Raw genomic sequence first — 27,242 nt, 5'->3', positions numbered from 1 at the left:
GAACATATTCTCGAAGGTTGTCCAAGTTGCATGCGAAGTTTCTGTATTTCTGATAAGTCCCAGTGTAGTATTATCAATGCTAAAAAATAACCAATACATTACCTCTTTGTCTTTTGCATTCCATTCTTTTTTCCATGCCTATAGTTCTTCTACTGTCGTAGGATTAATTAGCTTTGGTTATTTTCTTCACTTGAAATGAACTCGTAGAGTTATTTTTCGATAATAAAGTTCGTCACATGGAACTTCCATGATAGGTAGTTGTTCTTGTCTAGCTTTTAATTTCTTTTTACTATTCACAGTCATTATGATACAATAAAGAAGCAAAATTTCTGCAATCCTTCACAAGATGAGTACAATAATAAATTGGACAACCTTTTTCACTGATTACTTAGTAATACATACAATCTACGACCTATTTACAAATAAATATTATGTTTGCTTCTTGACAAATACCTCAAAACTTACATATTTGAAAATTGCAACGTGTGCACCAGAGAAGATTAACATAGCTGAAATTATCATATGCCTTGAAACTATTGTGTTCGCAATCCTATGGAGCTAAAATGGGACTTGAAATAACCTCAGATAGCAAAAAACACAACGGAAAAGCCCCAAAGGATCAATCTACAAAATATACATCATTTTGCTTACTCACCAAATCTCATTGCAATTTGAGATTTTTACTTCATCCTACTTCTACTACCTCCATAGGTACTATCCAAGGAAAAGAGAAAGAATGGAAGAGCTTCTTATTGTTTTTTTTGCTTGCTTGAATTCTTGCTCCTCCTCCTTCATTTTAATCCTCAAAACTAGCCTATCTTAATGGCAGCAATCCTGATACCATGCCATAGATCGCGGTGGTGGAGGGGCTTGCTTGAGTTACTGCATTGAATACATACAATACACACAAGAGGAAGCTCACTTAAGAATATAAAAAGAGAGATGGAAGCCAAAATGTTTTCTTGTTGGTTTTTTCTTCCTTCTTCCACATACAATGTAATGTACACAAAGTATAGATAAGACATAACATAAGAAAAGTGGCCTACTACATTAAATTATGCATAACTAACTATACTAATCCATTGGCACTATAATTATGCCAGCTCTAAGTAGGTGTACCTAACCATATATAATAAGTGAAAAGTCAATGGCTGTGTGAGGATCATAATGATCGTTGACATACCAAGTATAGATGTGCAGAACCATTTGTAGTCCATCATCAATGTCTACACATATTGAGCTTGCCATCTCCACATATTCTAGTTGCTTGAGTTCAATTATGCAATAAAGACATGTAGTATAATCATGAATATCTAGAGTTGGCTCCTTTAAATACATTTTTAATGCATTTGAGTTTTCAAATTACCAGCTATAAGCCATTCAATCTTGTAGTTTTCAAATTCCTTAACAAATAGCTCTTCCCATGCCTGTTGGATCTCAATCACATTAAGTATTGAAGTTTGATGAAAATCCCAATATCATACATTAAAATTCTTTGTGTTTACTTCAAACGCTCCTAGCCACCAGATATCATATTCAGATTGAACACTAAATGGCATTGAATCACTACAATGACTTGATGAAAGTACTCTATTTATCAAGATAATAGAGACATTCTCTAATTTTATACACTCCAAAATCTCACTTTCCTAAAGTTTAATCATAAACTGGCTACTTGAGACTTCTTGAGCCTCTTCTAGAGATAAATAATAGAATTTGATCATTAGACATTGTAACATGGGCAAGTTAAGAAAAATCGTGTTAAATTCATTAAATGGAATCTCTTTTTTCTTACCGTTGAAGGTAGGCTTTATATGAAAATGCTCACCCAAAACTTCAATTACTTTTACATTAACTCTTTATCTGATAGTCTTCACCATAGATGGCTCAGATGTAAACAATTGGATACCTCACATTGTTTCATATTAAATTGCATGAGCTGAAAAACTCATGTATATGCATCTCAACTAATATCGATACTAACTAGAGTCTTTTGCACTAGCTCAATATTCAAATAATTGTACTTAATGAAATAATTTAAGAATTTGCTATTTTGAAATTTTTCCTCTCAAGAGTATTCTTTGGGATTATTGAAGCTAAAAGATGACAATAAAATTCAAATGCCTTTGAAGTATCTCTCTCGCTTACATTCGGCTAAAGAAGAGACCAAAATAAGATCAATATTAGAAATCAAATACAATTATAAACAGTCATATTTAACATTTTCAAAGTAAAAAGATATTTCTTGTTGCTTGGATTCTTTTATTATAGCTACCTTCTCATTTAAGATCCTTAATATTCCTAAGAGTTCTTTGTCAATTTTAAACAATGCAAAAAGTTTAGTTTCAATGACATGCTTGGATATGTTACTCCAAAGAATAGATTTTTGTTTGACAATCCTATAGTTTTTGTAACAAGTTCTCTATGTTTTGCTAATAAGCGATTCTCCAATCTAAGAATATACTTCTCTCCAACAACATTAAGTGTATAACCTAAAAATATATTATAATCATCACTAATAAACCTCATTAAGAAAGACTTATTGTAGAAAGAAATGCTATTTTTTGTGAGATGTTGGAATATAACCTTCTGTCCAACTTTGAAATAGTGTTGGATATTCTTATTTTTAAAATTCAAGACTCATACTCACTTTCTAACTCAATGTAAAGATGATAGAGAGCTTTTTTACCAATACCATAAAGATAATTGGAAATGATTGATCAATAGTTAAGAAGGGTGCTATTTGAAGCTTCGAATTGAAAAAATATGCGAAATTGAAAAAAAAGAACAAGAAAGAAACTAGTAAGGAGAAAGGAAGAGGAAAATGAAGGTGAACGAAGATAATGAAATTATTAAAAAAATCAAATTAAATATTTGCTTTCACTTTTATGAAGAGAATGTAGAAACTTCAATAAGTCAATTGGCAAGTTAAATTTCTAGGTTTCATGTAAGCCAAAATAATATTATAATAATGAATTTACCATAAAATGATTTTTATTTTTCTAAAATATCTCTCTGAGATCTCTTACAAGGGATTCTCAAGACCTTAAAACTCCCATGATGTTTTATTACCAAAATTTTGCATGGGTTCATCTTAATGACTTCAACTCAATTAATGTAACCTAAAAATTTCAATGTTGTGGCTCTCCATGTGTATTTGTTATATTATGTCTTCAAGTTACATAAGTCTAGTATTAAGACTTCTTGAAGTAGTTCCACATGCTCCTTCCATCTTTTAATATGTAAGTATGTTATCCAAGTAGATCACAAATACCCTTCTATCTATGAGCTTTTGAAATAAATTGTCCCCCAATTCGCTTAAATGTGCCATCCAAGTAGATTATCAACTCTTTTTTCTATGAGGTTTTGAAATAAATTGTTCTCCATTCACTAAAATGTGCCAAGGAGATTATTTAATCCAAATGGCATAACCTAAATTAGAAGAATCCAATTAGGGTTCTAAATGCTACCTTTGGAGTATTTGAGTTAAGTGGTGTTTGCCAATAGCTTGATGCCAAATCTATAGATGTAAAACAATTGGACTATCCCATGGATCATTCAATTGTGGAAGAGGATAAACAATCCTAATTGTGACCTTATTCAATGGTCTATAATCAATGCAAGATATGTATTGTCCATTTTCATATTTGATGAAATGTGGTTGTATTGCAAGGGCTTAGGCTTTTAAATGTTATGACTCCTGGCTAGCATGCCTCCAATTTCATAATTGATGATCTCCATTTCTTTTGGTGAACATCTTCACATGGGCATTTTGATTGGTGTCCCAAGGTATGTTGGTATCTCATTTGAGAAAAGAACAGGTAATTGTTTGTTTCTCAATTGCTAGTAATAGATTTGGATGTCGTTGAAGTATCCTCCTAACTTCACTCTGCCTTTCTTAAATGGGTATTTCTATTTGCTAAAAAGAATTTTTAGTTGGAAGGATTATAAATGATATTGGTTGTGCATTTAGTAATTCTAATATCCCTTCTATGAAGTTAAGTGGCGCTTCATGTAATCTTAATCAATCACATCCTAGAGTCAAAAGGAAATAGTTGTGCTTTATGATACAAGGTTTAGGGTTCTAAATGCTATCTTTGGAGCGTCCTTCGAGTTAAGTGGTATTCATCCATAAACGTAAAATAATTTGATTGTCCCAAATGGTCTAACATATCATTCTACTGTGGAAGAGGATAAACAATCCTAATTGTGACATTCTTCAATGGTTTAAGAGGGGGAACATTCACCGCCATGCTTAGCTTTATGCGCAGAAGGATGAAACGCATAGATATACACATACGAGAGCAATTTGCCACACTCAGCACTAGTTTTTACAGGATACATCAACTGCTTTTACACACTCTAGCTCGACATTTACGTCTGAGCAATGCTGTCTTCTGCAGCCTGAAAATGGCAACTTCCTTCACATTGCTTGAATCACGGTCAGTTTCCCCCACACTTGCAACATACATATATGCAATGACAGAGGCCATGGGTGAATGCCCCAACGGCAGTAAACAGCTAGTGCAAGTAGCGCTATCACAACGGTGCCTGATGTCTAAGCAGGTGCGCCCATCATCCAGAGTGCCTTTCTTTCTCCAAAAACCTTTTGTCTGCATGATGAGCCTGGGTGTCTCCGTCTTGCCTTGTTACTTTGCCCGGCTGCAAGCCAATTTTATGCTGTGATATTCCCTGGATGCCATGAGGAAAATATTGGTGCATGATTATGCTGGTCTGTATCACTAAATGTGAGGAACTCCTTGACTTCCCTGTTACGGTGGCTTCATGGCAACCAAGTTGATGCAAACCATCTGCACAGTTCTTGCACCAGATGACTTGGAACCTGGACCACTCTTGACGCTCCTGAGGTTGATTAGCATGACAAATCGTATCACATCATTTTGCCTCCTCCCCTGTTTCATTTTCCAGACCAGGGAATGGCTACATCGAGCACTTCCACCTTTGAGTATGGCATATACATACATCTCCCACAACCAGTTGCTAGAGATAAGTTCAAAACGGTTTTTGACCCTTGAAAGACATGACAGGGCGACATCAGCGAGCAAACTAAGAAAAGGCTTCAGCTTAGAGGAAGAAAAGTAAATTCAGCACAATTCCGATGTCAAAACATCTGGGAAATTCCACACCCATACCTGAGACTCTCAATCTTGGAATTCACCGGTTCTAGGCTGGCTGGGACCAGGGACTGCAAGCTTCTTCCGACTTCTTGAGGGAAACCCATGAAGCTCAGGGCTTTTCTGAGAACTATCGCCGGGCAATTGTCGACCTGCAAGCATCCGCATTACTCAGTATTTTCCTCCATGTTTAGACCAGACAGTGTAACTGACTGAAAAAGCACCACCCCTCACACTCAGGAATTTGATAACATGCTTTTCATTTAGTCCCAGGCAAGGACATTACAGGCGCCTCTGGATGGGTGACAGTGGTCCTAGAAAAAAGGGAGGGGCTCCTTCCGGACAACGACAATGTATTAAAAAGTGACTTTGGAAAACAATGAGCTGTGGTTGGCTCCTTGGAAAGTTAGGAGTTGGGCCGCATGGTCGGGCGGATGAAGATTCCTGCTGCAGAGACAAGTTCTGAGTTGCTTGTGCGTGCGACACATCATGCAAATGACCCTGCATGCCTCACCTGCCCGGACGAGTGTAAAGCCAACCTAAATACCATGTCATCCCATGGTACGGAGCAGTATGAGAATAACGCTTTTCATTTTACAGCATCAACGGAAAATGCCATCAAAATAGTATTATTTCGAGTTCAGATAAGCTTTTCTTGGGTGTATTATGCTGTGATCAAGCACTTATTAGCAACGGCATGCCATCGAAAAGCCCGAGAATCTTATATAGTCTGTTTCTGACCTTGTATATGAAATTGAAGACCAATCTCCTGGCTGACCTACTAAGCATTGGAAGGTTTTGAAATTCTATTTTTGAGACAACATATCATACAACATACAGGTCTTACACAGGTAATGGTAATAAGAGAATTTCTTTTGACATTTTCTCTATGAAGTACAATGCATGCAACACCACTTGACAGAATATGTATGGCAGTAGGTCCAAAATCCCAAGCAGCCATCAGTTCTGGTAACCACAACCATATGACATAATCATAAGCTGTCTCTTTGTTCAGTTAGCCCAGACCACTTCCACTCAAATGCCTGTGCATGATCAATGCCCAGCTCCATACTAATGGTGCTATGCAAATTATGGTGAACATTTAAAACTCGATACTGACACAAATGAATCAACTTAGGAAATATGGTTGCAGCTATTTGCCAAAGATCTTGTGATTTTGTAAGATTGAGCAATTGTCACAAAAGGTGCCATTGAATAGAATCTCTCCTTGGAACATTTAAGACTTTGTACAACCCCATGGAAGACATAAGGTCCTAGATCTCAGAATCGTGCTAAAGAAACAAAGCAGGGTTGTCTACGTACATACTACAGACTGATCCGTACAGTACTGCATCGTATGCATTCATACAATTTAGTACAAAATAAACAGGCCCCTTTTGTCCACTATCCCCCAAACCTACAACTTTTTTTTTTTTTTTTTAGTAATGCACTGAAAAGGATACACCAATCATGGCAACGACCCAAAGGCAATTGCCATATGCCACGGATGCAAGTCCTCCCGAGGGAGCAAGTCGGATGATATCTAGCTGCCAATGCAAGAGCCCTTTAAGCCTGGCAATATGTCGGGGTACATTAGAGGCCGAATCAAAGAGAAAAGCATTGCGTGTGGTCCAAATGTGCCAGCATCCCCAATATCTGAAAAAGTGAAATAAGATCTTCTCATGCAACTGTGGCGGTGCGGGATACTTCGGGCGCACAAAAACCCAGTCGAAAGGAGTTAGCGAGGGCCCCACCACCGCGCGCCAAATGTGCGACAAGAGCGACCAGATATTCTTGGCGAGCGGGCAAGAGAGAAAACGATGTCGGGCCGATTCCGGCGGTGTGGTACAGAAGAAACAATTGCCATTCGAGATGCGACGCTTGGCAAGGGCCGAGGCCAGAGGAAGTCCACCAATCATCACCCGCCAAAGAAAAACCTTGCATTTGAAAGGTGTCTTATTTAGCCAGCCCTCCATCAGCGTTTTCTGCCACCATGACAGCGATTTCCGCAGTCCCCAAACAGTATTAGCTTTCTCTCCCAGCCATTGGTGATCTTGAACAAGAAGATGATACACCTGATTGGTAGAGGCCTTTTCTAGACTCAGGCGGCCTGCAAGGTCCCAGTCCTGCCAAGGGCGATCCACAGTCAAGGCCGGAAAGGGTTGCCGACCCTGAAGCTCCGACGAAAGCTGCTCCCATAAAGCACGGTATCCACGCGGGATCTTGAAGAGTCGCCGAGCAGTCCGAAATGATAGGAGGACATTGCGAGTGGTAAGTGTGGCATCCGCAACCGACGTCACACCTAAACGGGCCATGCGATTAAATCTTGGTCTGAGTTGATGTTTATGTTCCCATGAAAGGAGTCGCGATACTGCCAACAATTCCAGCTGAAAGGAGTTAGTTTGCAAGCGGTCCCCTACTGGGTGCCAACGGGCCTTTTGGAGTACCGCTTTCCAAGAGCCGACCAAGTGCAGTAACAAAGAAGAAGAGGGACAAGAAATACGAGAGTCGGTATTAAGGACATGCCACCAGGAGGCCCGAAGCCGTGTGTTGCCATGGCGGAGCCCGCTGTCCTCAAGAAAATAACGGGCTATGATGGTCCATGGGTGATGGTCCACACACATGGCACGGAAAAGGAACCAACGGAGAGCTAACATATGAGTGTGTGCATCCAAAATAGCTCCTCCATCCATGCGCTTAGGGGTACATGCGTGTGACCAAGAAATCCAAGAAATGCCAGCCTGCAGTGAGTCCTTCTTCCACAGCATGAAACGGATGGGATGAGTGAGGGCCTTCAAAGTAGTAGGCGTCCATGGCAACAAAGGCAGGAAATATGTTAGCATTGGAAGCATGATTGTCTGGGCCACTTTGAGACGGACATGGAATGGCCACGCTTGCGACTTCCAATACATAAACTTCGCGGCCAGTTTGTGTGAAATCCACTCCAGTAGGTCTTTTGGCCGTACATCCACCCCCAACGGGTATCCAAGTTGCCTGACAATGGAGCCACGGGAAACCACCTGGCCTTGCCAGCCTAAGGACTGTAGATCAGGCTTCGTACAACTGAGAATGGCTGACTTAAGGGCATTGATGCGAGGCCCAGAGGCCTGACCAAAGAGTGTCCAAACATCTAATGCCCTGCGAATGTTGTCCCTGTCCGCCTGCAAAATCATAAAGGTGTCATCAGCCAAAGATTGGCTAACGAAATGCTGACCCAACGGAAGAGACAGGCCGGCCAGCTGAGCAGATGCTGCCATGGAGGATAACATGGAAAGGACCGGGTGAGTGGCCAGGGCGAAGAAGAGAGGGCTCAAAGGACAACCCTGTCTGACCGAACGTGCAAGGGCAAATGGCTCTGTAACTCCACCATTAAGCATAACTCTGGAAGAAGCCTCAGCACTAATGGTGTAGATCAATCGAGACATGCGGGTACCAAAGCCCATAGCCAACATGAGGTCTGCAATGAAAGACCAGTCCACATAATCAAACGCCTTTTCCAGGTCCAATTGGATCAATACCACTTCCTGACCGGAGTGCCGCGCATAGTCAATAGCCATTTGCACATTTAAGATATTATGCAGAATGTTGCGGCCCTTAATGAAACCATATTGGAGAGGATGCACAATAGCTGGAAGGTGCTTGTGAAGCCGATTCGCCAGCACTTTGGAGTAGATTTTATACATGGAGCCCATCAAAGAGATTGGTCTCCAGTGTTGCAACTTTGACGGCGAAGGGACCTTTGGAATTAGCTTGATAAGGCCTTCTTTCCATGAGGAGGGCATGACCCCCGTTTCCCATACTTGCTGAAACATGGCCACCAATGGCTTCACCAACTGCGTGGCCGAGGTCTGAAAGAATTCATTAGTGAGACCATCCCAGCCAGGACTTTTATCATTCGATAGGCGCAACAAAACGTCCATAACCTCGTCCTCGCAAATATCCGTCTCCAAAGCGGCTTGCATATCAACTGGAACCTGCTGGCGGACCAGATGATAGAAGACCGAGCGGGCATGCGTAACCTGGCTAGAGGGCGAGGAAGAGGAACCAAGAAGTTCCATAAAATAGTTTCTGCACATAGTGACAATGGTCTGCGGATCCGTGACCATGCGACCTTCCGAATCCTGGAGTCTGGTCATATTTTCGCGGGCCGGAGAAGCATGCAAGGCGCGAAAGAACTTATGAGACTGGCAGGCGCTATCTTGCATTGTGTCCGTCAAGTTGTGCAGCTTAGCCTGTTGATAAGACTTCAACTGAAACACTTGAATAAGATGGGCCAACCGCCTCTCCAGAGACAACAGAAAATCATCATCAGGGGAATCCAGGAGCAAGGAACGGACCAAAGCCAGTAAGTCTTCTGCTGCATGTCGACGACGGCGGCAAAGCGAGGCATGATGGATCCCATACTGGCGAGCAACTCGCTGCACATTAGAGAGCAGCCGTGCAAATGAAGGCAAGCCCTCAGAGGCGAAGTCCAATAAGAACCTCTCAATCAGCTGCTGCATATAGCCCTGGAAAATTGAATGCTTCAAATAAGAGGAGTTGAAACGTAAAGGGAGCCTCTCCAGGAATTGCACAAGAGGGGAATAGAGTGTGCCCGCATCTCAAGCTGGAGGGGAAAATGGTCCGACAACGCATATTGCCGCAAGACCTTCATTTCCAACATCTCAAGAAGAAAATCATCGCTCTGCATGATATACATTCTGTCCAGTCGCGACCAGGTAGTTGCATATTGTGCGGAATGAAAAGTAAACCCTGGAAAAGAAGGGTGAAGCCACGACCAAAGATCTTGCTTGAGCACGTGCAAAGCAAAGGAACTCCACACCTGGCTTCCCGGCGTATCCATTACCGAATGCCCTGAAGTGGACTGAGAAGAGTCAACACACATATTGAAATCTCCCATCAAGAACCCCCTTCGGCCGAGTGACATGGAGCCCTGCAAAGTGGACCAAAGATCCCATCGGGATGCGGGATCATTCAGAGCATAGAGGCCCAACAGCCATAAAATCTCTCCTTCAAATAAGACTTCGATCACCAGAAAACGGCCCTGCACATCATTTTTAACAAGGACAGGCTGATATTTCTCATGGACAATCATCAGCACGCCCGAATAGTGCGTAGCATGGGTCCCTGCATAAAAGAGACGGAATCCATGACAATCTATCACTTTCCCTGCTTCACCGTGACTTTTGTGCTCAATTGCACACAATACATCCCATTGGTTCTCGTGCAAGACAGTCCACATGGCATGTTGCTTATGGCGAGAGCAAATGCCTCGCACATTCCACGTGGCTATCTTCATGTATCCTCAAGGAAGGAAGTCAGGAACGAGGCGCCTGCTGCCTCGATTTCACCTTTTCCGCAAGAGCATCCAGGACACCCTCATCCAGAAAATCAGCCAATACTGCAAAAGAATTCTGGCGACCTGCTTTGGAGGTAGAAGGGAAATCCACTGCCTTGGGAGAGGGGCGGGGATAACGCCGATCCCAAGGTGTAATAACATTTCCTTCGGCATCGAACGCCAGCTTGGCAGGTGGGCCTCTGGGGCCGTCGGTATAGGCTCTCCTTGGAGACTGATTGCGGGGGCCCGACGGGGCCGTAGGACGCGCAGCCTGCTGTGGAGTGGCCATTTCTTTCCGACGCGTATACGTGCGCACGGAATCCTGGGAAGCGGAAGGCCTAGGATCCGCCAGGCCTGCATCCAACTTTTTACCTTTTTTAGGACGTGCCTCAATCCAGTCAGTGCGACGGGAATCCACACTCAGGACCTGTTGTTTGCCTTTATCCATGACCTGAGGAGACTGAAAGGCTTCCGGGGGCGTCCTTGGGCAGCACAACCTACGCATCCTTCAAAGACGTTTGCTTTTCAGGGCATTCGGCCATGAAATGCCCCAGTTTACCACATGAAAAGCAGTGGCCCGCAAAGTTGCCCCATTTTAAGCGAAAATACAAAGGATGCATGCCCGAGCAATTGAGGTGAAGCCACGCGGGCCTTTTCCTGGCCGTGTCCCAAAGTATACATAAACGGTTGCGGTTCATCGCCTTGAGGCTTGGGGGAACCAGCACTGTTCCCACCACTGCCATCGCATCCTTCAACATGGGCCAATAGACCGCCGGACAGTTTTCCACCTCCACCCACACCGGGCATTCGTGTTGAAGCAGACGCTGGAAGTCGGCCATGGCACCACATGGACCAAGCGGCGATCAAAAAATAGCGGCAACTTGGACAGGAGCTCAGCTCGATGCGTTTCTGATTTCAGCAGGATCTCATAAAACCCGCGAGGTCCAAGGAAGATCTCCTCAACAGACTCCCCTTGCAATAGATGGTGCAACCACTGGCGAATGTGCGAAAGCACTGGGATCCTGCCAGTGAAGAAAAGTATAACTGCACGGTCATAGAACACCGAGAAGGATCGCAAGACTGATTTGGGATCCACCGTGGCTTCCAGCACATCATCCGTTTCCGCAACAGAAAAAGATTTGGTATTATGCTGGACATAATCACCAAGCAGAGTATTGGAGAAGTCCAGCAAGTGCTCCCAGTCAATTTCTTGCGAATCCATAGGATCAGAGGCCACTTGCGCATAGGAGCGTTCCGGAAGACTCATTGGCTCATCAGACGTATGCTTGGAGCGTTTGCCGGCAGGCGGCTGTTCAGAACTCGGCGGTAACTCCTCCGTACAGGGCACCATATCTTCCGGCTCCTCTGCCTCAGAATCAGGGCCAAGGGCTGCCATCGTCCGGTCCAGAAAATCCAAATCCAGGCCAGCCATACTTCTGTCTTCACACGCGTCCTGGCAGAGGACAAGCTAGGTTAGGTGAGGTCGATCCTGCGGAGGGACGTATTGCTGGTCCCCAGCTTCGCGCAGGATCCAGTCAAGCCTGCGCTGCCCTGGAGGAAGAGGCCAGGCGGCGCGCAAGGTAGGAAGGCGAAGAAATCACAGGGCAGGGCGGCGCAGCACGCAGGCGGGTGAAAGACGAATGGCGCGCAAGGGGACGACGAAGGGGCGCAGGGGGTAGCGATAGGCGAGAGGGCAGGGCGGCGCGCAGGGCGGCGCCAAGCCCGCAGGTCAGAGGAGCGGCGGCAGGAGGGCTAGACGGGCGCAGGTTCGCAGGCGCAGGGTAAGACGAACTGTCAGGGCCCAGAAGGAAGCGGAGGGCGGGACGGGCAGGTCAGACGATCTTCGGCAGGTCGCTAGACACAGGCGGCGCCAGCGCAGACCAACTCCCCGCCATCGCGATCAGCTTCAACGTCGCGTCCTCCCATTGCGACCTTCTAGCTGTGTTCCTGCGTGCTCAGCGACGGCGACGGGGCCTGCAGGCGAGGGCGGCGGGGCTTGCAGGCACGAGCGATGGCGAACAGGTCCGTGGCGTCCTCTCTCTCTCTCTCTCTCTCTTCTCTCTCTCTCTCTCTCTCTCTCTTACCTACAACTTTCTCTCTCTCTCTCTCTTCCCCAACTCTCTCCCTCTCTCTCTCAAGCCTCTCACGCCCTCTTCTTCCTCTCTCTCTCTCTCTCTCTCTCCGTGAATAAGTGTATATTAATGTATGGAAATATTTGCATCAAGCCTTCACGCAAGCCTCTCTTTTTTTCCCGTAACAGGTAATTGTATTAATTACGAAAAAAGGACAAGATTACATGACTAGAAGATGCAAGATGGGCCTCTCTCTCTCCCCATAATGGGTTGTTTATATTAATTATGAAAAAAGTACAAGATAACAAGATTACAAAATTCAGGGTGGCTGTAGGCCATCATATGTAAACTAGTTAAAATGGATTCAATAAACACAAAAGGAGGAGTGAGCAAGAGGTACCATGGGACTCAAAAAGACAACTAGGATCAAGAGGATTCACAAGATTTTGCTGCATGGGCCTTGGCCTTCACCACCAATGTGTCCAATACACCATCTTCAAAACAGTCTCCTAGCATTGCAAAAGGATTAGGCCTTTGAGGATCGGCTTGTGAGGAGGAAGGTTGATCTCTAGGGTGGGAGATAGAATATGGGTACTTGCAATCCCACAAAGTGATCATGCGATCATCAGCATCAAAAGCCAGTAAGGCTGGTGGATCATGTGCGAGTTGTTGTGGCTCTTTGGGGGGACTATGCCTTCTTGGCAGTAGCAGAAACTAAAACAATCAACGCATCTCAATGACGCAAATAAATGCGGAGAGGATCTAGTGATGAAGAAGGGCTAGCAATGATGAATGCACGGTAGTCTCCTTGGCTCTCCCTCTAGTGCGGCCAGCTTTCGTCTATCCCTCTTTCTCCAAATCTAAGGAGGAATTGATAATTTTGGTTGAGATTGGTCGGGGGCAATAATCTATTGCTCAGCAAGACGAGGGGTAAGGTTTGCTCTTTGTCAATAGGCTGGTGCACCAAGGTAGTCTTTCTATCTAGACATCCTATGAGGAAGTGACCCACTTGACCGTAGCAGAAACAATGTCTAGCAAAAGTACCCCATTGGAGGTGCAACCAAAGAGGCCACATACCATTGCAATTGAGGCACAACCAACTGGGCCTCTTTGTGGTTGTATTCCAAAGCATGCACAACATGTTTATTTTGCCTACCTTCAAACTAGGAGGCACCAAGACGTGACCCACAGCTGCCATGGCATTTGGCTCAAATCTGCTCCAAATTTAGGATTTACAACAGAATTCTCACTGCTGTCCACCAAATTTGGCTCAGATTTGCTCCGAATGACTGAGAACTACTGAGACTGGCTAAGCCCAAGTTGGAGAAGGTGAGAGAATGCTGAGATGAAAAAGAAATCAAACATTCTGCACAAGAAAACCATAGAACCAGCCCTCTGCCTACTCCAGCCTGCATAAAATGCAGTCACCTCTTGTCCCAAGGCCCTAGAAAGCTGTCGCCCGATCAGCACAGCTAATATCAGCCCCTAATGGGTGTCTCTCTATTGTCACCTGCCTCTTGAAGGCCCCTGATGGCTGTCGCCTTCAAATGCAGATTTCTGCACAGGGAAAATTACCAGCAGCATTCTCTCTCTCTCTCTCCCAATAGCCTACCAACACTAAATCAGCCTCAACCAGCCCCCAAAACGTTTTTCTCACTTGCATGGGTATTTTTGCCAAGCAGCAACCTTCCAAACCAAATTTCCAGCAATTTCCAGTCATTAAACTAATTTTAAGAACTAATTAATTCTGAAAATTAATTTCAACCCTTCTCATCCTGCCCAAAATATAAGGTGCCCATCAATAATTAAATTGGCTAGGCCATTTGTAACCTTGAGTGGTTCAATTGACCCTTAGACTGGGATTCATTAATTAATCAATGCATAGTCCCTAGTGTCACCACTGATACTTATTGGCCAAATAATTGCCCTAGGTAAAAAATGACACCAAGTGACAACCAAAGCCTTGCTAGCATAACTTGTCACAACTTCTGCCCTTGACATCTACTAACTCCTCAAGGTCCTTGCCCTCTTATTGTGAAATAATTGCCATGTGCATCACATGTGCCTTAAAACCTTGCACACTCCATTATTAAGTCAATCAAATGTTACTAGCAAGATTAAAGCATTTTCAAAATTCACATCCCAAGACATTAATACCTCGCTCATGAAAGGCAAAAAAGAAGTGAAGAACACCCTAAGTATTCACTTGTGTGTCCAAAATCTCTTCCTCTACGCAAGCAAGACTATCTCTATGATTATGCTCTACATACTTCTCTAAATGAGAATTACCAAACACTAACAACTACTTCCAATTTGGCTATTGCAAATCCAATGAGAATGAGGCTATCTATGCAAACGAACATAGTGAGGAACCACTCGGATCAAGGACCTCAAGGCCAACAAAAAATTCTTCATGCTTACTGTGTTTGATAGCAGGCCGATCACATAGTGAGGAAGCCATCTCATCGCTACAAGGAATCATATCTGCTTCTACTGCATCATCTTTGATATCCATGGCCAGGTCTCCAACCATGGGAGGGAAGTCAATGCAATCCACGGATGGGTATTAGAAGGCACAACAAGGCCTCCAAAGGGCAATGACACAGGGCATAGCAAAAGGCATAAGCATGGTGCAATTAGCCCAAACTTGATATGGAGCAAGGCTCTCTACATGAACTCCGAATCACCGGGAGGTGGGTAGGGTCGATAGGACATAGAATGCATGGGTGCTAGATAGGAGCCATTGCAAACACTTTATGCTCTTTCTTGATCTCTTTCTTATCTACAGAAATAGGCAATTGTAGGCGCACAAGCATGACGTGCAAGTGGGTGATGAGCGGTTTCTAGCATAGTGACAATGGTCAATCGGCACACAAGATAGGTGCCATCACACCCGCACATTTAGAGCACAAAAGGGCTTGCATGCCAAAAGTGTTGGAACCACATAAAGAAGGCACGTATGTTGTGTATAGAGATGGCAGAGTAATCATAGCAAAACGGAGGTCACAATGATGCTACAAGGCCTAGGTGACGTTAAAGATGTCCCTTTGGAATTGTAATTGTTCAATGAGAATGCAGGTTATTTGACGACACTTTTTGTGGGATAGATATGGCTATGTATACAAAAACGCATCACTGTATAAATTCTAGATTGCCAAATGCTGTGGGATACAAATGGGAGAGCATATACAGACCTCAACCCCGTAGACCAAGAGGAACCAAGGGGTCAAGAGGGGTTGTTATTCTTTATCGTGAGAGCTTCCAAGACATGATTCACGTGGTGTCACGAGATGTGCATGCTAGATACATGGGGATAAGGCTAAGGATAGGGCACCCGAGGGATCTATATGTTGCGGTATGCTACTTTCTAGCTGCCTCTTCAACATTTGCTACTGAGGAGGGATCACCATTTGAAGTACTACATGAAGATATTATGAGATATGCAAGTATTGGGGACATACTACTAGTGGGAGACTTTAATACTTGAACAGGAAGTGAGTAGTCCGCCTTTTATGATAGAACATGAAATGTTTAAGGAATTGGCATTGGATGAACTAGAGCTTGCCAAGATATCTCAAGATAAGGAGGTGACAACATATGGATCCCATCTACTAGCTTTGGGAAGTGCTCATGGATTGGCTATATTCAATGGCCTATTAAGATAGCCAGGAGTGGATACTTTCACTTGTTGGGACATCAAAAAAGGGGTCAATGTGGTGGACTATGTAATGTGCTCGCTAGCATTAATTCCAAAAATTAAGGATTTTGAGATTTTTGATAAGCTAATCAGTATAGCGGCCAACCATGAGATCCTAAAATTTACTCTAGCATGTAGTCAAAGACAAGAAACATGCACACAGTCGCACACATTCCCACATTATGAATTTCTAGAGTAAACGTTGCATATCTATAGTGATGCACTACCAGAGGGCTCAAGTCAGCTAGACAAACATCAACCATTGGAAGATGTCACTAGATCTCTAGCGAAGGTTTTACATGTTGCAACTTCAGAGGCATTCCCATGTACGATGGGCCCTACTGCAATACGTAATTGTACTACCCCTTAAAATGCTCGGTATGATGATGAGTGCAAACAGACTAGGACTTGCCTATAGAGGGATATTATACTAGGGACATGCACACATAAGCACGCACAGAATGTCTTTCGTCGTCCTGTGCAAGAAAAGAAAAGAGATTGTTTAGCCAAACTAGAGTCAAAGATATATCAGCTCTTTTTAAGTAGAGATAGCAAGAGAGCATGGAGAAAATTTCACGGGAGACAACTCCCAATTCAATTGACATCACCTAGGGTTTGGCATTGACATGCTAGACCCCTATACGATGTTCCATCACAAGAGCATATACCCTGTCCATCAAACTCTAGGCCAACACAGTGCGGTTTCTTTACGGAAAAGATGGTGAGATATGCCATTTGGAGGTTGAAGAATGGGAGAGCACATGATCAAGATGGCCTTGCGACATAGCATTTTGCACATGCATGTTATGCACTTGCCCCTATGTTGGCAAATCTCTTCAATAGAGTTGTATGTGAGGGGTTTCCAATAAGTTGGTGTGACCACACAATAGTGCCGATTTCTAAGAGTGGAGATCCATTGATCGCTAACAACTACAGTACTATTATGATTGGCCATATGCTAGCAAAGATATATGCCTCTATTGTGGAGCATGAGTTGAGTTGGTAGGTTGAAATAAAGAAAATACGGTCTACAGGACAAGCTAGTTTCTGCCACGGATACAATACGCTAGACCATATATTCACACTAAGGGTTTTGATTGAGGAGGGATGATCACGGAGGCCTTTGCTATTGTGCCACGTGCAAGACTCATGCAAAGGTTGTGAGCCATTGAGATCCCAAAGGATACGTAGTGGTGTATTTATGCATTGTATGAAACTGTGACAAGGAGAGTACGAGTGCCTCGAGGCACAACAGACTCGATCTCTAGGACGATGGGCGTAAAGCAAGGCTATCTCCTCTCTCCTTTGCTGTTGGGACTGTACATTGACGAGATTTCTGATTACATGCAAAGATGGGGTGGTATGGGAGCCAACTTGGCTAGGGTGCTCATACAAATTTTGTTATATGCTGATGATATGGTGCTTATCTCAAATTCACCAGAGGGACTACAATGGCATCTGGATGATGCATTGCATGTGTTCTATGAAGATAAAGGTCTCAAGGTTAATCTTGGAAAGACTAAATTCATGGTCTTTAACAACTCAACAACTTGGGTGACATGGTCAAAGCATCACTTTATGTATGATGGTCAACCTATGGAAATGGTTAGACAATATGTATACCTCGAGGCAAAGGAACACTAAATTTGACAATGCACGGTGTTAAGCCTTTTTTTGAAAATTGAAAACACCCAGAAAAAATGTGGATAGGTTTGGTTTTTGTTAGCTTGTTTGTTTGCGTGATTGATTGTTTTGCCATTTAGTAGTTGAATTTTCTGTGTTTGTCTGGTTTAGAAATTGTTTTTGTTATTTTGTTTGGTTTTCTAAGTGTGGAAACTTAATAGCCTTGGTTGAGTTTCGTATTTTTTTAAACAGGTGAGAGCTGGAGTTTCCCAGTAGTTGTCAAATATCGTGGAACGGGTATGTTTTTTTACCGAGATACTTTCACATTGCAAGGAATTATGGTTTCACAAACACTTCACGGCGTTGCACTTGTCTATGCACTGCACTCAAGGGTCGTCTCCTGATTCTTTTAAATACATCCATGCCAAGGGTTGGGTTGAAACACGTTTTGCACCATCGTTGAGCACGAGCACGACATGAAGCCCGCTGTAGCTATATGCAATAAATTTTAGTTGCACGTGCACTTGAGAGAGCACCTTTCCTTGTGTACGCACACTTGCACGCACGAGAGTTGGGATATTCATCACTGAGTTAAGAACCTTTGGTTAAGTGGAAAACGTGGTTGGATGAGTTTGAGGGTCGTGAAGGACGCCGTTAGTTGTAAGATGGGTTGTTTTTATCTGGTCAGCATCTTGACGATCGTGACTTTTATTTTTAGTGACAGTGAGAATTTGGGTGGATGGAGCAGAGTACATTTTTTTTTTAGTTAAGTAATGAGAGGTGAGAACAAGGATCGTAATTAAGTCAAGGAATTGTGTTTGCATTTTGCATGATGCATGGATACATATAGATAGGCTAGACACTATTTTCCAGTGCATCCATTTTTCTTCATGTGGAGCATCGCTTGATTGATTGCATCGCATGGATTCGATGTAGCATTTCTTCTCAAATCATGAATGATTGAGCAAGGCGTACAAATTCAAAGCATATTCTTGCTAGGTCACATTACATTACAACAAGGCATGTATATCTAATGATCACAACAAAAGATTCAAGGGGGTTATTTGGGAGAATGTTTTTAGGAAAATTATAGTTCTTGTAATGTCAAAAAGAAGCAACCCGATATGGTATCCAGATAATATGAGCAAACTAGCATGGACTCTAACTCGGAATCCAAAGATTTACTCTTAGAAAATCAAGGAGGATTCAAACTTCATAGGTGCTTTATCTTGGAAGAGACTTATCTCAAATATTGAGATAGTTTGTAGCAAATGGTAGACCATAGTTACGTCTGGTTACAAATGACTAAAGAGGAGATGCACATTTTTTGGTATCTGTAGTTTGGAGTAAAAATTTTCTTGGTGATAGCACCAATAAGCATGAGTGGGATGTATTTGATGCTCCAAGGGCGTCGTTTTTGTTGAGTACGGTTGTTATTGCTCTTTCAAATTGTGTAAGTATTAAGACGACATTTGTACTCGTTCATGATTCAAGTCGCAAGACGTATAATAGCATACAAGGGTTAAAAGGTCTATATTGCTAGAGTTTTAAAGCACATCGAATTGGGACCAAGGTGCCAATACAGCTAATGCATTTACAGGGTTCTAAGATCTTCTTATAACAAAATTCACTCTCTCACTGCCGAATTTCTGAATGCGAAGTGAAATTCACAATAATACTAACTTATCCAAGCTTGAAATGTGTGCAAAAGAAAGGATCTTATTCATCAAGCCGATAGAAAATTATAATGCTGATGCCGCTGCTAAAGATCTATGGGATGAGGATTCGCCGACTCGTATGTTGTAGGCGATCTAGTTAAAGGTTTTGAATTGATCGCTATTGGAACTAGAAGATTAATCAAGTATCTCTGCGCCATCTTTGACCATCAAATTAACGTTAGGTACTATTAAACACCACTTCTCTAGTGTCACAACTAGCACTTATGGCCAAATGAATGACCCTTGATTCGGGCAATCAATTGGTCTTTACCCTCTTTGATGAAGATGGAAAATGCTCCAAATTCTTTGATTTGTTGGTCCTTCCACTTGAATTTCACTGAAAAACAACTTTAGTCCTGTTGAATCCAAGTCTTCGAGCTTCCCATATTTGACACACTTCCCTAGGCTATTGCCAAACCCTAATTTTTGTTGCAACTTAGGGTTTATAGCAAAGAAATCTGAAATTTCTCAACCTTTGGTGATCTCAATGTTGTAATTTTTAGAGCAAAGCTGTAGAAAGGCTAGGAGGTGAGAGAGAATGCTAAGAGAGAGAAATTTCAAACTTTCTTTGCAAGAACTCAAGAAAATCAATCAATTACTGCTGCTGCCGTCCTGTTGGGAACCCTCTCCCTCTTGTCGCTTTCAATAAATGTTATTGCCAACAGCCCAAATGTTGTCACCTACAGTTTAGGGGTCCCCAAGAGCTATCGTCTGCTGCCAACCTGCTCTATGCTGCTGGAAAATGGAGGAAAAACAATACCAATCAGCTCCAACAACTCCCCGCAATTCAACACGACAACATCGTCATGTTTCTTTTTTTGCAAATGGTTTTTCCAGCATTATCCATAATAAAGCATTACTTTTCATCTTTTAAATACTGAAAATTAAAGTAATAATTATTTCGGTGCCCAAAAAAACAATATGACTAGCCAATAATTGAATTGGCTAGGCAACTTCCATTCCCGAGTCCCTTTGTACCATATTTGACCATCAAATTGTCGTTACGTACGATTAAACACCACTTCTCTAGTGTCACCGACTAACACTTATGACCAAATGAATTACCCTTTATTTGGGCAATCAATTGGCCTTCACCCTCTTTCATGGAGATGGAAAATGCCCCAAACTCTTTGATTTGCTGGTCCCTCCACTTAAATTTGATTGAAAACAGCTTCAACCCTATTGAATTCAAGTCTTGCAGCTTCCCATTTCTGACATGTTTTCATAGGCTATTACCAAACCCTAAATTTTTTTGCAACTTAGGGTTTACAACACAGAAATCTGAAATTTCTTAGCCTTTGGTGATCTCAACGCTGTAAATTTCAGAGCAAAGTTGTAGAAAGACTAGAAGATGAGAGATAATGCTAAGAAAGAAATTTCAAACTTTCTTTGCAAGAACTGAAGAAAATCAATCAAGTATTGTTGATGCTGTCACGAGGACGTGAAATTTGAGAGGCTTTAATCTTGCTAGTAACATTTGATTAAGTTATTAATCAAATATGCAAGGTTGTTTAACAAATGTGATGCACATGGCAGTTATTTCATGGAAACTGACCAAAGGACCCCGAGGATACAGTGGGTGTTAAAGGCAAAAGTTGTGCTAAGTTATGCCAACTGGGTTTTGGTGGTCAGTTGGTGCCAATTTGGACCCTAAGACAATTGTTTGGCCATTAAGTGTCAGTGGTGACACTAGGGACTAGCATTAATTAATGCTAGTCTAAGGGTCAACAGAGGTTGGAAACCACTCAGAGTTGTGAATGGCCTAGCCAATTTCATTACAGATGGGCATGTTTAATTTTGGGCAAGGTCAAAAGAGCTGAAATTAATTTTTAGAATTATTTAATTCTGAAAAATTAATTTAATGGCTGAAAATACATTAAAAAGGCTGCCACTTGGAAAAACTTTCCCATGAAACTAGGGAGAAGGCTGTTGGAGGGTGGTGGAAGTTGAATTGCAACCATTCTGAGCTTGGTGGAGGGAGAGGAGGTGACCAGATTTGGTTTTGAGAGGCGACTACGATTGATCACGCGCCGCGACAAGACAGGGGCAACAGGTTTTCTCTTCCACCTCAAGAGAAGCGGCGCTAGAAGAGGAGGGCTCACCAACGAAGCTGCCATTTTACCCCCCTTTTGAAGCCAGCAAAGCTAGTGTTTTATCCCCTTTTGAAGTTGTTGGTGCCATCGGATTTGTCATCAGAGCTTCGAATCAAAAGATACATTTCAGCTGATTTTCTCTCTCTCTACAACATTCTCTCATCTCCTCCAGTCTATGCTCAAGCATTCTCAATAATTCTCAGCCATTGGTAGCAGAGTACAACCAAATTTGGTGGACAACAGAGAGATTACTGCTGTAAACCCTAAATTAGAGCAGTAATTAGGGTTTAGCAGCCACCTTGGGACCCATGCCATCAGTCAAAGGCATTATACACTGAAATGAGCACCGAAAATTCGTGGAATTGTGAGGATTTCAGATATCAACCCATCTATTGTAAATTTAGGGCAGCATTTGACCAGTTGGGGTTTCATTAGAGCAAGTTCAAGGTGAAAAACAAGGGACAATTTGCCCGAATGCTTTGCTGATTATTGGAACAACAAGGGGCTTTTGAATCAGCCAAGGAGATCATTAAATCTCGGCTTGTAATTTATCCATTAGCAATTGAAATTAAAGAAATACCGAAAAGGGTGCCAATTTTGGGACCAACAAGGTGTCCACTGTCCGAGTTTATGAAGGTAAAGTGAGCATTTCAGTTTATGTTCATTTGCTGATTGCTGTAATTAAGTGCTTAATCAGATTAAACCACCCTACCCGAGAAGGAAGGCTGCTTTCAACTGCCCTATCTCAATAAGCTATAGATACTATCACCCGTTGTTGGGAACTCTCTCCCTCCTCTCGCCTCCAATAAATGTTGTTGCCAACAGCCCAACTGTTGTCACCTACAGTTTGGGGGTCCCCAAGAGCTATCACTTGCTGCCAACCTGCTCTATCCTGTTGGAAAATGGAGGAAAAACAATCCCAATCAGCTCCAACAGCTCCCCACAATTCAACATGGCAACATCGTCATGTTTCTTTTTCTGCTTCAACCTCCCACCAACGTTCATGGGCAAGTTTGCCAAATAACAGCGTTCCCAAATGGTTTTTCCAGCATTATCCATAATTAAATATTACTTTCATCTTTTAAATACTAAAAATTAACCTAATAAATATTTCAATGCCCAAAAAAACAATCTAACTAGCCAATAATAGAATTGGTTGGGCAACTTCTATTCCGAAGTGTCTACACACCATCTTCGACCATCAGATTGGCGTTAGGTACCATTAAACACCACTTCTCTAGTGTCACCAACTAAGACTTATGACGAAATGAATGACCCTTGATTCAAGCAATCAATTGGCCTTCACCCTCTTTCATGGAGATGGAAAATGCCCCAAATTTTTTGATTTGCTGATCCCTCCACTTGAATTTGACTGAAAATAGCTTCAACCCTGTTGAATCCAAGTCTTGAAGCTTCCAATTTCTTACATGCTTTCCTAAGCTACTACCAAACCCTAATGTTTGCTAAAGCTTAAGGTTTACAGCACAGAAATCTGAAATTTCTCAACTTCTGGTGATCTCAATGCTGTAATTTTCATAGCAAAGTGGTAGAAAGGCTGGGAGATGAGAGAGAATACTGAGGAGAGAGAAATTTCAAACTTTCTTTGCAAGAACTGAAGAAAATCAATCAATTAGTGCTCCTGCCCTATCTCAACAGCCTATAGATATTATCACCCGCTGTTGGATACCCTCTCCCTCCTATCACTTGCAATAAATGCTATTGCCAACTCAAAATGCGTAATTTTGTGCCCAAGAATTCCAACTGTACAATAGTAACCTGACAATGCTTGTCCAGGGGATGAATCAATCTCTAAAAATATGCGGCTAATGACTCATTGCATCGTTGGGCATTGTGGAACCGCCTTCATGATTCTCTATCTTTGGGTAGACCACGTTTGCTTATGGGTGATTTTAATATGTGCATTGACTCTTCTCAGCCTATTCAAAGCACTCTCTGCGATAGACACCCCAAAGAGCCAAGTTTGGAATACTTTTGCGATAGATGTTCTCAAATAGGATCTTTAGGCATGGCTTTCTCCATGGGCTTCGGGTTTTACTTTTCACTTAGCCTAATATTTGGCCACGTCATTTCAACTGGACTGCATCTACGTTATGCATGAGGATTTCTTTTTACAAAAAATTTTGGAAATGCAAGTATTGTAGCAATACATCTTATCACTTCACTTTCCATTACAACTTGATATATTTAGGCCACATGTGGATACTTTCGTGGGCTGCTTGGGCACATTGCCCTTGCAGTCTAACTCTTCATTTTTTTAGTCATGCTATCTTCAAGGGATACATGAGCTAGTTACTTAAAAGATTTTGTGCGATTTTCTCCTAGAAGGCTTGGCCTCATTTGAAAGATTGCTTGTTAATATGCAATTAGTGTCAAGGCAATATGGAATTCAAAATGCTTCGCTTACTAGGCAATGTTTGCATGCTGCAGAGAACATCCTGGACTAGGTTCATCTACTGTTACGAGATTCTCCGCAAGATGCTTTACTAGTCTTGTTATTGACAAAGCTGGCTGAACTTATTCACTATTTTTCAGCTATGGTCTTATCAACAAGTGTCTTCAAAACAATTCTTGTGAGACTCGTAAATTTTTCCGAGCTTTGCATGCATCCTCTACACAGAAGAATATGCTAAGGCTGCAAAATACAGATTGTCACTTGCTCACAAACTCTAAGTCTATTGCGTATATGTGTCAAGACTACTTTGTAAATCTTTTGGATTCCTAGCAATCATGGTCTCCCTAGGTTGCTCACGCCCAAGCAATCTTTTGTACCTTGGTCAAATATCAAGTTCTCTAGGACATACAAGACACTCTTGTGGCTAGTATACGTGAGGGTGAAGTTCTGAAAGTTTTGTTGCATTTCCCCCATGACGAAAGCTTTGGCTGGAATGATATTACCAATGAATTCTTTGAAACATAAGCATTTCTTTTGGCAAACCATTGGCAACCATGTGTCAGCAGATTTATGTTTTTGGCAATATGCCTTTATTGTGGAAAGAAGGGGTGATTAAGTTGATTCCTAAAGTTTCCTCCCCTTTGAAACTTACGCATTGGAGACCAATTCCTTGATGGGCACTCTATATAAGATATTTGTGAAGGTATTGGCAAATCATCCTCATAAACACCCACCTGGTCTCATGTATCCTTATCAATACTAGTTTTTTAAGGGCACAAACATTCTGCAAAATATCCTAAATACTCAAATTGCCATAGTTGTTTTGGTGCAACTAGATTTGGAAAAGACCTTTGATTTTTTGGAATAGTCTTTTCTTGCAGATTTCATGCAAATCATGGGTTTTGGGTCTTATATGTCCGAGTTAATCTATACCATCAATACGAGCACTACTTCACGTATTATGCTAAATGGTGGAGTCACTAAGCCCTTTTCCATTGCATACTCGATCCAACAAGACTGCCCTTTGAGGCCTCCTTTTTGCGCTTGCTAATCACCCCATTCTTTCTATGTTATCACACATTGTTGATATAAGACAACTGGTTGGTTTACCTCTCTCTTCATGCCCACATTTTGTTGGCCACGCACTAGCTAATCATACATTCATGGTTCTAAATGCAAATGCTTCTAATCTTCGCAAAGCCTTAGATATTTGGGAATTGTTTAGACATGCATTGAGTCTCTGTATTAATGCCTTCTTTATTTCTTGTACTAGATCAATTTTGTCAAACTTGGGGTGACAGGGTGTGGTTGTTCAGCAAGGAGACGTTGCAAGGCGTCCTGGTTATCCCTTGGGTGTTGATACGCAGCCAAGGCTCTTGTTCAAATGGGATATCACGAAAATTGAAAGCCAAGTTTGCTTATTGGAAATCTCAAGCTTGGTCATTTCATGTGCGCTTTAAAGTAGCAAAGACCATTATGCTCCCCATGCTCACTTGCTTTTTACCATTGCTCCCTTGGACTAATGTTGCCTTGAAGAATCTCACCCGGCACTTCTCTTTCATATTGGAGAAGAAACATTTTGTGCATGCTGGTATATCTTGGATATCTTAGAGCCATGTTTATACACCGGAACCATATGGCTGTTTTGGACTTTCAGACCCATATGGCAGCCCTTTGTTGGTCTCTTTCTTAGGTGATGTGTGCAAGTCAACAACCATCAACTATTATAGCCCTTTTCTAATTGACGATCAAGATCTTTGGTATAGTAATATGAAGATTCAAGGTTTGTGGTGGCATGTACTTAATGCTGAGTTTGAATTCTCTACATCTCCTTCAATTTTTCTTAGCCATTTGTTGTGCTTGTTGGGTTTCACTCATGCCTACGCTCACAGAGGAGTGTTGGTGATTAGTAGGATACTGGGGCACTTTTTACTCTCGATATGAGAGGTTTTTTCCCCCACACTTATTGTCTTCTTTCGTATGTGCTTATGTTACACACTTACGAGCACTTACTATGTTCGGGTGTAAACACCCTCACAACCCTAAGGTTTAAGGGTTGTACTTTGTACTTTCAACTTACACTCTTTCATTCTATTGCATTGGGTGTCCTGCTTCAATCTCCACACTGTCTATTGCACTCTCAGCTGAGCTTCAATTCTCTAACCCTCTCACATTTGGTATCAGCGCAGGGTTCAACTCTGCTCAGCCTTCGAGAGTTCCCGCACAGTCCAGCTCTGTCTAATGGAAGACTGCCAGTGCTGCCCGTCTCCTGCAGCAGCCGCCACTACCCAGCAGGTCCGTCACCTGTGGTGCCAGGTCCATCACAGCAGAGCCAGGTTTATCAGTCAACAGCTGCTCCTGCCCAATGCCAACGTCCAATAGCTCACCAATCTGCCTAGGAGATCACCCAGCAGTCTGCCTGCACCCTTGCTTGCTTGCCTGCGACGCCCCCGCCCGCCCAACCCTGGTCTGCATAGCCCCAGACCTATCGCACACCTGTCTGTATCAGCACCCGCTTTCTCTAGAGTCGCCAGCCACCAACGTGCACCTGCTGCCCCGCCTGCAGCTTCTCTTCTGCACTGTTGCCCTTGTCTAGCCTAGCTCGCCCAGCAGTTGCTTTGTCCACGACTTGTACCACAATCCCGCCTTAACCGGAGGTAAAACATTTCTTTTAAATTTTTATTTTTCTATTCTAGATTAATCTTTGGAGAAAGGGATCCTACAAGAGCATGCACAGAGATCAAAATACGTGTCCGAGACACGATTGATGTAAATTTTTTTGCAAATAAGCCAAGAATTTTGGGGCTTTTGGGGTTTTCGAAGACATTGGCACATGTATTGCAATCTCAATCAGAGATAGACTATTTTGGACCATTTTGCGGCAAGCAATTTTGCAATTTTTGCCCATATAGTGTTGTTGAACATTGAATGCACCTTGGACTGTGTGCAATACAGACAGTTTTGACAAAGTGTAACTCAATGTACTAATTGTAGCAAGCTATTTTGGAGATTTTCAAGTTGGTCCAGCTTGGACATTGCTCTTTTGCCTTCTCGTGGTATTGATTATCATGGCAAATCAAGGAGGAGATGTATTTACCTATGTATACAAGGAGGACAGATTGGATGGTAACAACTACTCACTTTGATCCTTCG

The 27,242-nt window shown here is 42.6% G+C and overlaps 1 protein-coding gene across 2 annotated transcripts in view; it reads right to left on the bottom strand.

Moving 5' to 3' along the window:
- Positions 1–4,136: 4,136 nt before the first annotated feature.
- The window catches only part of LOC148034237 (regulator of telomere elongation helicase 1 homolog), a 169,398-nt gene continuing 146,292 nt past the window's right edge, over positions 4,137–27,242 (bottom strand). For both annotated transcript variants that reach the window (XM_087679207.1, XM_087679208.1), the window contains exons 25-26: positions 5,154–5,287; positions 4,137–5,031 (exon numbers count right to left, since the gene is read on the bottom strand). In XM_087679207.1, the coding sequence (XP_087535333.1) occupies positions 5,163–5,287 (125 nt within the window). In that variant the 3' untranslated portion in view covers positions 4,137–5,031; positions 5,154–5,162. The remainder of the gene's footprint in view (positions 5,032–5,153; positions 5,288–27,242) is intronic.

Source organism: Lygodium microphyllum, chromosome 6, assembly GCF_053477565.2.
Source record: "Lygodium microphyllum isolate KBCC chromosome 6, Lygodium_microphyllum_v1.1.10, whole genome shotgun sequence".
Taxonomy (NCBI): domain Eukaryota; kingdom Viridiplantae; phylum Streptophyta; class Polypodiopsida; order Schizaeales; family Lygodiaceae; genus Lygodium; species Lygodium microphyllum.
This window is presented reverse-complemented; position numbering and strand designations above follow the sequence as displayed.